General features: G+C 34.1%; 3 protein-coding genes across 5 annotated transcripts; 1 reads left to right on the forward strand and 2 right to left on the reverse strand.

The window, feature by feature from the left end:
- Positions 1–5: 5 nt before the first annotated feature.
- Positions 6–1,780, forward strand: LOC108807316 (hydroxyproline O-galactosyltransferase GALT3; the record flags this gene model as incomplete). The annotated part of the gene is made up of 7 exons (XM_057001104.1): positions 6–48; positions 126–319; positions 390–668; positions 753–881; positions 963–1,139; positions 1,205–1,312; positions 1,400–1,780. Coding segments are annotated over 7 exons (1,137 nt in total), but the record flags the coding sequence as incomplete, so codon positions are not given.
- Positions 1,781–4,049: 2,269 nt separating this feature from the next.
- Positions 4,050–4,782, reverse strand: LOC108810767 (uncharacterized). Its single transcript, XM_018582854.2, has one exon. The coding sequence runs from the start codon at positions 4,780–4,782 to the stop codon at positions 4,186–4,188; it is 597 nt and encodes a 198-aa protein (XP_018438356.1). The 3' UTR covers positions 4,050–4,185.
- An 807-nt stretch (positions 4,783–5,589) lies between these two features.
- LOC108810916 (F-box/kelch-repeat protein At3g04660-like) lies at positions 5,590–7,738 on the reverse strand. 3 transcript variants are annotated; one of them, XM_057001103.1, is made up of 3 exons: positions 7,072–7,738; positions 5,976–6,043; positions 5,590–5,840 (listed from the first exon to the last, which is right to left on the reverse strand). In XM_057001103.1, the coding sequence occupies exons 1-3, from the start codon at positions 7,700–7,702 to the stop codon at positions 5,826–5,828; spliced, it is 714 nt and encodes a 237-aa protein (XP_056857083.1). In that variant the 5' UTR covers positions 7,703–7,738; the 3' UTR covers positions 5,590–5,825. The 3 variants fall into 3 exon arrangements, with proteins under 3 accessions (XP_056857083.1, XP_018438489.2, XP_056857082.1); XM_018582987.2 differs by lacking the exon at positions 5,976–6,043 and having other exon boundaries at positions 6,718–7,738; XM_057001102.1 differs by lacking the exon at positions 5,590–5,840 and having other exon boundaries at positions 6,031–6,116; positions 6,718–7,738.
- Positions 7,739–9,185: the final 1,447 nt, after the last annotated feature.

A 9,185-nucleotide genomic window follows, 5' to 3' on the forward strand; every position in this document is an offset into this window, starting at 1 on the left:
GAGAGGAAGTGAGATGCCCATGTCATGGATCACTTAAGAATCAAATAGGTAACGAAAAACTTTTGCTCTTCTATGCCTATTCTTTGAAGGGTGTTTGAAAAAGTCTCTTGGTGGACCATTTGTAGTTGATGAGCTTCCTCTCTGCAACGAACAGTCCAGTAGAATCACCTTGGAAGAGAGTTCCAACGAAGAAGATGCAATGATGGATGATTTTCCATTTCTAAGAGGCAATCCCTTCACTGCCACATTGTGGTTTGGCTTACAAGGTTTACATATGACTGTTAACGGCCGGCACGAGACTTCTTTTCCTTACAGAGAGGTAAGCAAATGACCAAGTTTTCAGGTTGTTTCCTTTCTTTTGAAACTTAAACATAAATCTGATTTTGCAGAAGCTTGAGCCGTGGTTAGTCAGCGCTGTCAAAGTCTCAGGTGGTCTGAAACTGTTATCTGCGTCAGCCACAAGACTGCCTGTTCCTGACCACCATGCTTCTTTAGCTATAGAAGAGAAGCTGAAAGCTCCATCTCTTTCCGGGACAAGGATAACGTTACTGGTTGGTGTTTTCTCCACTGGAAACAACTTTAAGCGGCGTATGGCACTGAGAAGGTCTTGGATGCAGTATGAGGAAGTAAGATCTGGAGAAGTCGCTGTTCGGTTTCTCATTGGCCTTGTAAGTACTTCTGCAAGTCAACGTTTTCTCTCTGTTTTTTTTTTTTCACATTTTATAACAATAACTTGGCGTTTTTGGGTTCAGCACACTAATGAGCAAGTTAATTTAGAGATGTGGAGAGAAGCTAAAGCATATGGTGACATTCAGTTTATGCCTTTTGTTGATTACTATGGTTTGCTTAGCTTGAAAACTGTTGCGCTTTGCATTCTCGGGGTAAGTTAATTACTACTTACCCCCACAGTGCATATAAACTGTGAGATAATCTTTTTTTAATGTTTCTTTATTTTGATACAGACCAAAGTCATTCCAGCGAAATACATAATGAAGACAGATGATGATGCGTTTGTTCGGATCGATGAACTGTTACTGAGTCTAAAGGACAAACCGTCTAGTGCACTTTTGTATGGTCTGATATCATTTGATTCATCGCCAGACCGTGAGCAAGGCAGCAAATGGTACATTCGTAAAGAGGTAACATAATTGTTATAAAATATTTCTTTCTACTTAGAGGCTAATGTTGCTTTCTCTTTGTGAAGGAGTGGCCTCTAGATTCATATCCTCCATGGGCACATGGCCCTGGCTACATCATTTCTCAGGATATAGCGAAGTTTGTGGTGAAGGGTCACCGTGAAAGAGATCTTAGAGTGAGTTTTGTATTTTCATCAGAGTTCAAATGTAATTAATCTTGGAGATTGTAAATCATGGTAATTTTTATTTTGTTTTGGTGAAAGCTTTTCAAGCTGGAAGATGTGGCGATGGGAATATGGATTCAGCAATTCAACCAGACAGTAAAAAGAGTGAAGTACATGAATGACAAAAGGTTTCATAATAGTGGTTGTGAACCAAATTACATTCTTGTTCATTACCAAACTCCTCGGCTAGTTTTGTGTCTGTGGGAGAAGCTGCAAAAGGAGAGCCAATCTGTTTGCTGCGAATAGATATCTCAATCTTGTTGCACAGATTGAGATTTTGATGAAATTTTCTACCAGGAAGTATTGAAATCTTGTATAAGATGTTATGTAACATTTGATGTTTTGTATAATATGCAGCATGTAAACTATGTGAAGTCTCTGTCTAAACCTATTGTATAGATTATGGAAGTGCATTTACGATCCAACAGTAACCAATCACAAAATACTTTTGTGGGGGACAAGTGATACTAGTTAATATATCAAGATAATTTAATGCAAAAATAGCGTTTATTAATAGAGATAATTTGAAAAATATCTTATTTAGGGCATCTCCAACCCTACTTCATTTTCTACTCCAAATATCATTTTGGAGTAAAATTCTCTCCAACCCCACTCCATTTTCAACTCCAAAATGGAGTAATGGCTAGGGTTACTCCATTTATGGAGTAATCTTACACATTACTCTATTTTGGAGTTGAAGTTTTTTTATTTATGAAATGGTCCTTAAAATTTTTAATGTTTTTATTTCTTACTTAAATAATATTTCAAAATGATACAATAACATAAAAAACAAGATATTTCATTATTTAATAATCTGACATTCGCGCTTCGGTATTGTGAAATGACTTTTCGTTTTTGAAAAAAAAAATATTACATGACATCATGACTACATGTATAATTTTACACAACATGATAATTGAAGATGAGCGTGAACTCGATGCACCAATTGAAGTTGCAAGAGAAGCTCTACCTCCAGAGATCGAAACTGCAAAAAATGAAAATGTCTGATTTCAAAATTTTCTTGCCGATTTAGAAATATTAAAGATAAAGAAGTTCATTTTTTATTACGAAATGCATTAGTTGATCATTTGGAAAAAATATTCTAATGCTCATTATTGAACCAACTTATATATTATGCTTTATTCTATTTTTTATGATTTCTTGTACCTTTTAATAATAAATTTTTAATTTAAATAAATTATATTTTAAAGTATTTTTGCAAATATAAAATAGTTGGGGTTAATTGGTAAACTTTTAAAAGTATATGATATTATTAACAATTATTAATTATTTTTGGAGTAAAAAATGGAGTAATACATTGGAGTAAAACATCACTTCATTTTAGAGTTGCACCATTTTGAAGTAAAATTTGGAGTAATACATTGGAGATGCTCTTATAGTTTGAAATTTGAAAAATACATTTCATTTTCTGTTTTTTGAAAACTACACTTTATCAGATATGAAAAGACATTTTTCTCCAGATTAATTACTCTGATAAATAAAAGACAAATTCAAAAACACAACAACAATAATAATAATACTTATGTTTAAGATAAATCTAAGTTTATAGTTTTTTCGATGGAATATTCTTCACTTTATTTTTCTATTTAATAATATTTTTGTTTTTTTAGCTCATTAATTACTGAATTACTATGTGTTTTTAGGTTGTTTCCGTTTGGAGTTTTTAAAATCTAAATACAACCAGGAACTTAACGTGCAGATGAATCACAAAAGATTTCTTATATTTATATATTTCTTTTTCACTAGTTCTCTGTCCAGTTCATCCTTTGATGAGCTCTTGTGCTTTCTCCGATATCATTGCATATGTTTTCGACCAACTCAAATGCTTAAATAAGTTGTACAGTGAAGAAACCAGAGCGTCTTGTTCTATAAGTTGAACACAAAAGCATAACTAATTTCAGAACACAACAACAAGCATAGTTAGATATTGTTAATCTAAGTTTGATATCATGAGAGAATCATTTTCTAAATTTATAGAGATAATCTAAGAACAAGTGACAGAAAAAAAAATCTAAGAACATGAGTGAAGATATATAAACTTGTGAATGAGAGGAAGGAGAAGATGCTGGCAAAAATGGAGAACTTATAAGATTAAAGAGAAGATAAATGAGACTTTGATTTCTTTAAAAATAAACAAATTTCAGGTATATTTTACTAAGATATCGGATAGATAGTAATTGCATTGTTTTAAAACAAAGTAAATTCTTGTTGAATTTATTAAGTTAAATATTTGAATAATTATTAAGACAAAAATATATCATAATAATTTCAGATATTGAGATTGGGTAACTTAGTCATTTTACATTTACTGAAAGTGAAAGTATAGTTTTCCAAAAAAATTACACAAAAGTGTAATTTTCAAATTAAAATCTCAAATAAGAGTATTTTTCCAAATTTTCCCTTATTAATAAGCTGAAATATACATTTTAATGTGCGGTTGTCCAATGATTTTTTTTGTAAAAAATGACCGGGTCTTTTGAGCCTGTTGTTTGTAATCTTCAACTGTATCGATATTTTTATTTAGCCTATTAAATGTGTATTAGATTAGAGATAACCCAGTGTGCTATTTTAGCATATGTTAAGATTGTTGGACAGTTTTGAACGTTAACATTGGCAACAAATATAAGAAATCAAACCGAATAAGTATAAACCAAAATACTCAACAAACTGGAAAAAACATTAGAGTTTTCATATGACAATATTTGATTACAATGTTCTAGAAAAAAGATTGAACAACAAGAAGCATAGTAAGATGACCAAAAGGTTAACCACCCAGCGATCTGACAGTTTCAGAAGATGGAAACTCAATAGAAACTGAAGAATACGAAGCCATCTGAAGGGCAATTGAGACCATAGATGACACACTGAATTACAAAAATAAAGAGAAAACAGATCCAAAATGGCTGGATTTTGGGGTCATAGTCACATGCAAAAAGAGCTAAATAACACCCTAATATGATGATCACAACAACATAAGCAAAGTGAAACCCTTCCACTGGACAAAGAAGCTGAACCATAGCTACTAATCCAAAGACGATGGATAAAACCAGAAGGGATGCATGAAAAGTTTGGAAGTTGTAGATGGTAAAATAGATGATGGGAAAGAGTACCGAAGGTACAAAAGTTCTTACCCATCGGTCAGCCTTGCCAACTGGAGTTGGAGGTTCACAGAAAATAGATTTGATGATGTCAATCACATAAAAAAACACGAAAATCATTCCCAGACACTTCTTGTAACCCACATGATCGCCATCAATCTGCATCCCTTTCACAGTTCCGAAAACACAAAGAACAGCCAGTATAATCCAACATTTTCTGGTAACTGGATCATTCACACCAAAAACTACTGATCTCTCAGGAATTTTCGCCCTTTTTTGTTTCCTTGTTTTCTTTCTTGCCATTTTTTTTTGGAAATACTAGTAGATGTTGGATAATAACCTGCAATGGTGGAGAAAAGGCCTTTAAAATAGGCTTTGCCGATGTAAGAAATGGTAAATAATTATTATTTTGTTTTGGTTAAAGCTTTTCAAGCTGGAAGATGTGGCGATGGGGATATGGATTCAACAATTCAACCAGACAGTAAAAAGAGTGATGTACATGAATGACAAAAGGTTTCATAATAGTGGTTGTAAACCAAATTACATTCTTGTTCATTACCAAACTCCTCGGCTAGTTTTGTGTGTGTGGGAGAAGCTGCAAAAGGAGAGCCAATCTGTTTGCTGCGAATAGATATCTCAATCTTGTTTCAAAGACTGAGACTTTGATGAAAGGAAGTATGGAAACCTTGTATAAGATGTGTCATGTCAAAAATAGTGTGGTTGTCCAATGATTTTTATTGTAAAAGAAAATGACCGAGTCTTTTGATCTTTTGTTTGTTATCTTCAACAGTTTATTTTTCACACCCGTTGAAAACGTCCCCAACAGTTTTGTGTGAAAAAAATAGCTTTCTGTTGGCTAGACGGATCTTCATCATCATTTTGGTTGCATTTTGAGCTTTGTTAGATTAAGAAGCAAAACACCTTGATGTAGATAAGTATTGCAAAGCTCACAGTAACTTCATCGGTTTCCACTTGAGGGATAAATAAGTTTTATCTAAGAGCCAGATAGGCAGATAGTAGTAGTTTAAGACTCTTCCTTATTATTTGAACTTCCGACATCTTATGCAACCATCTGATCATGTCGAGAATATGGATATGCAACACCAAATATAATGTTCATCTTAAAATAAGAAAATCAAATGTAGAACAGCCAGGTTTACTATACACAAAACTACAATCTGTCTGAGATCTTCAATGAAAAGCAACAAAAAAAGAAAAAGAATTAACTTAGATTTGACAGAACATAGGACTCTCAACATGATCAAAATAGACTTCCATGTAATCAGAGGGACTTCCAAATTCTCTAACCGCAACTTTTTGGACTTTGTTTTCCTTGAGGCCAAAAGTTAAGACTGAAGAGACTGAAACAGACAAGAGCAAGAAGAGTGTGTTGGTTGTTGGAGATGAGGATAGAGTTTCTTCTCTATTGTAGATAATATATGATGCTGCCTCATCATCTAAGCGCAAGCGATGAACATAGAAAGCTTAGAACTTACGTAGATAAGAATGGACTCTATGAAAGACAAGAAAAAATACTTGTGTTTCTTCATGTTTATGACCAAACCTTCACAACAAGAAGTTTCCGAGTAAATCAGCTCTATGAACCGCGAGTTTGTTTGTAAGCAAGGGAGAGAAGACTTGATTATACATGAAGTAAGACCAAATGTTTTGCCAAAAAAAAAAGAGAAAAAATGTTAGAACAAATGGGCACAAAGCAAGTTCAAAGGCAACTAAAATGATTATACATTAATTGTTAGTAGTTGTTATCTGACTGCTCGTTAAAGCTATCTTTCCGCTCTAATTACAAAACTGTTCTACAAGTTAGATCGTCTTCATGTAACATATGTTTCCTCCTTACTCATCCTTTTCGAAAGGAAAGGTCCAAATAAAAACTAAAAATAAAAATGTACATGGATGGATGGATATCCAACTATAGCGAACACCAAATCTAATGTTCATCTTCAAATAAGAAAGTCAAATGTAGAATAGGCAGGTTTACTATACAAAAAACTACAATCTGTCTGAGACCTTCAATGAAAAGCAACAAAAAAAGAAAAGGATTAACTTAGATTTGACAGAACATAGGACTCTCAAGATGATCAAAATAGACTTCGATGTAATCATAGGGACTTCCAAATTCTCTAACCAGAACCTTTTGGGTTTTGTTTTCCTTGAGATTGTAACTGATAAAAAAGAACGGCACCCTATCGGAAGAGAAAGGTGAGAATATAAGCTCACCAGTACTAACTGTACCCCTGAACCTGAAACTACGGTTTTTTCCAACTAATTCTTGCCAAGAAGGAACAACGATTGAAACTTTAGACCATTGTTGCTTAGTGGCATCTTCTAGAACCCACAAGTGAACTTCACCGTCAGCGGTAGGCCAACTAGTTATAGCTACCTTTCCATTGTAGTTCACTATGCAAGGATTATCCTCAGGCAACTTAACGACATTAAACTCTTCAGATATCAGATCGAAGCTTATCAAGGATGCATCATTTTTTATCCAAGCATAATAATACAGTACCCCATTTAAACATATCCCTTTATTAGTAAGTAAAGAAGGAGTTAAAGGAAGATGAGGATGCTTACACTCAACCATTCTCCATTTTTTTTGGTCTCCTCCTAGAGTGTACACTTGATGATCTTCAGCCACAACTTGTGATTCACGTTTTTGACGACCACGTAGTACTGTCAGGCACAACACTTTGTATGCATCATTCACTGGATCATACCCAAAAAAGGATAACACACCTCTTCTTGTAGTTTTGAGTCTAGGCAACGTTAAGAATTGGCCCGTGGTAGGGTTACCTATCATCACTCTAGAACCCATTTGACGGCAGATCAAGCCGCGGATTGGTGGAGAAAAAGCATGGACATGGTTCTTCTTCTTCTTATCTGGAGTTATGCTTACCCTATGACGGTCATAAGATGGATCAACCTGGGAAAATGAATGTAAGAACTGCACTGGCATGTAGGCGCAGAAGACTGTGAAAAGAAGCCGAGGTGAAGATCGAGCCTGCAGGTACTGAGTGATAAAACGTTTGCCACTGATTACGGATAACCATTGTTTTGAAACGAAGACAAGACTAGCTACAGATTTGGTCGGAACTTTCAAGAGAATCTCTACGATTAGATCCAGAGGAATAATCGAAAACGGATCGTTTTCATCTTCTTTCAACGTAAGACATTGTATCGTCTCCTTCCTCTTGACCCTCTTCATGGTTCTATATCTTTTAGACCGAAAACAAAACGAAACCCTAATACTGTATATATATTTACCAAGTTAGGAGATTTGCAAATAAGACCCTCACTTTTCACGGCCATTCCAATTCCTGTCTTTGTATTCAAGTATTTCTTTGCAATCTGGTGTTTAATATTTGGGAAACTGCAAGGTTAGCCTCTTTTTTTTTAAATAACAGAAAAGTCGTTCGTTGTGCAATGAAAATACAATTTTGTTTTTGAATTAAGATAAATAGATGCTTAATTAATCTTGTTCACAAACTTTCTTAAAAAAAGGGATTGTTATAAATATATAAATACACAAGTTTAGAATTGAACATATGTAGATTGTAGACGGTTATAATTAAAAGCTATATGACGATAAGTACACAAACTCTAATAATGTTTGTTTTTATTTTTGTCTTTTATTTTTAAGATTCACTGTATTTGCTAATGTTTCCTTAATTTGTTAAAATCCAATAAAATATGTATACACTTGCATTAGAAAGGTGCGGGACAAACTTCTCATAGGCTACCACAGTGCATTAGAAAGTGAGCTACACGCCCTGTTATTTGCAATGATGCACTGTTGTGGAGTCAAGGTTATAATGGCTAAGTAACTCATCTTAAAGAAGAAAGTTTGTCTTATGAGTTGAGTTGATTATCTCATTAGCTTTGTGACCCATCTTAAAGAAGAAAGTTTGTCTTATGAGTTGAGTTGATTATCTCATTAGCTTGTATCGTTATATGTGTGTATATTATTGAAAAGTTCAGCTTTGTGACTCATCTTAAAGAAGAAAGTTTGTCTTATGAGTTGAGTTGATTATCTCATTAGCTCACAACTTTTGAAATTCTAAGATATGAAGTTTCTAAGCGGCTCACTAGCACAACAGTACTTCTTCTCCTAACGTGTATGTTTTAATGGCTGAATAGAATTTTAGGTGAGCAACACTTGGTGATACGAATGTCGATGCTCAAAGATTAATATTGTAGCACCGTTGAACATAACCATGGTGATCATAACAGATACAGTAGTTCTCCATGTTGATCATTTGGATTGGTTCATCTGTTTTTTCATTGTTACTTTTTACGTTCCTTTTATATACTTCATAATGAATTTTGTTTGCAAACTCTCTAACTCATAATTTTTACGCCACAACTTTCAAGGCATAGCCTTATGAGACCTTCATCTATTGGTGTCCAATCTACTGGTGCAACCCAACAAAGCTTGCATGCAACTAATCAACCGTGGTTATCATCTTCAGCGCAAGGGAAAACGCATTTGGCACCCCCTTGGCTCCTTCGTATAAATAATACCTCCATGCAACAACGATCTCATATTTGCTGTTTAATCAATGTGTCCAAAGTAGCTTCCTAACGCCTTTGATTCATTGCTTTGATGATTATTTGCAGCTAACAACAGATATTCACAGAGAGAGAATTCCCGCTGTAAGCTTTTAAGTTAAAAGCACACATGATGTAAT

This window comes from Raphanus sativus, unplaced genomic scaffold (genome assembly GCF_000801105.2).
Source record: "Raphanus sativus cultivar WK10039 unplaced genomic scaffold, ASM80110v3 Scaffold3255, whole genome shotgun sequence".
In the NCBI taxonomy this organism is placed as follows: Eukaryota; Viridiplantae; Streptophyta; class Magnoliopsida; order Brassicales; family Brassicaceae; genus Raphanus; species Raphanus sativus.

Excerpts from the sequence above, each read along its gene's own strand:
- LOC108810916 (XM_018582987.2), bottom strand. The coding sequence starts at position 7,702 with ATGAAGAGGGTCAAGAGGAAGGAGACGATACAATGTCTTACGTTGAAA. Across the intron at positions 5,841-6,717 it reads CAGGGGTACAGTTAGTACTG|TCTCTTCAGTCTTAACTTTT; the intron begins GTGAGCTTATAT and ends TGTCTGTTTCAG.
- LOC108810767 (XM_018582854.2), bottom strand. The coding sequence starts at position 4,782 with ATGGCAAGAAAGAAAACAAGGAAACAAAAAAGGGCGAAAATTCCTGAG.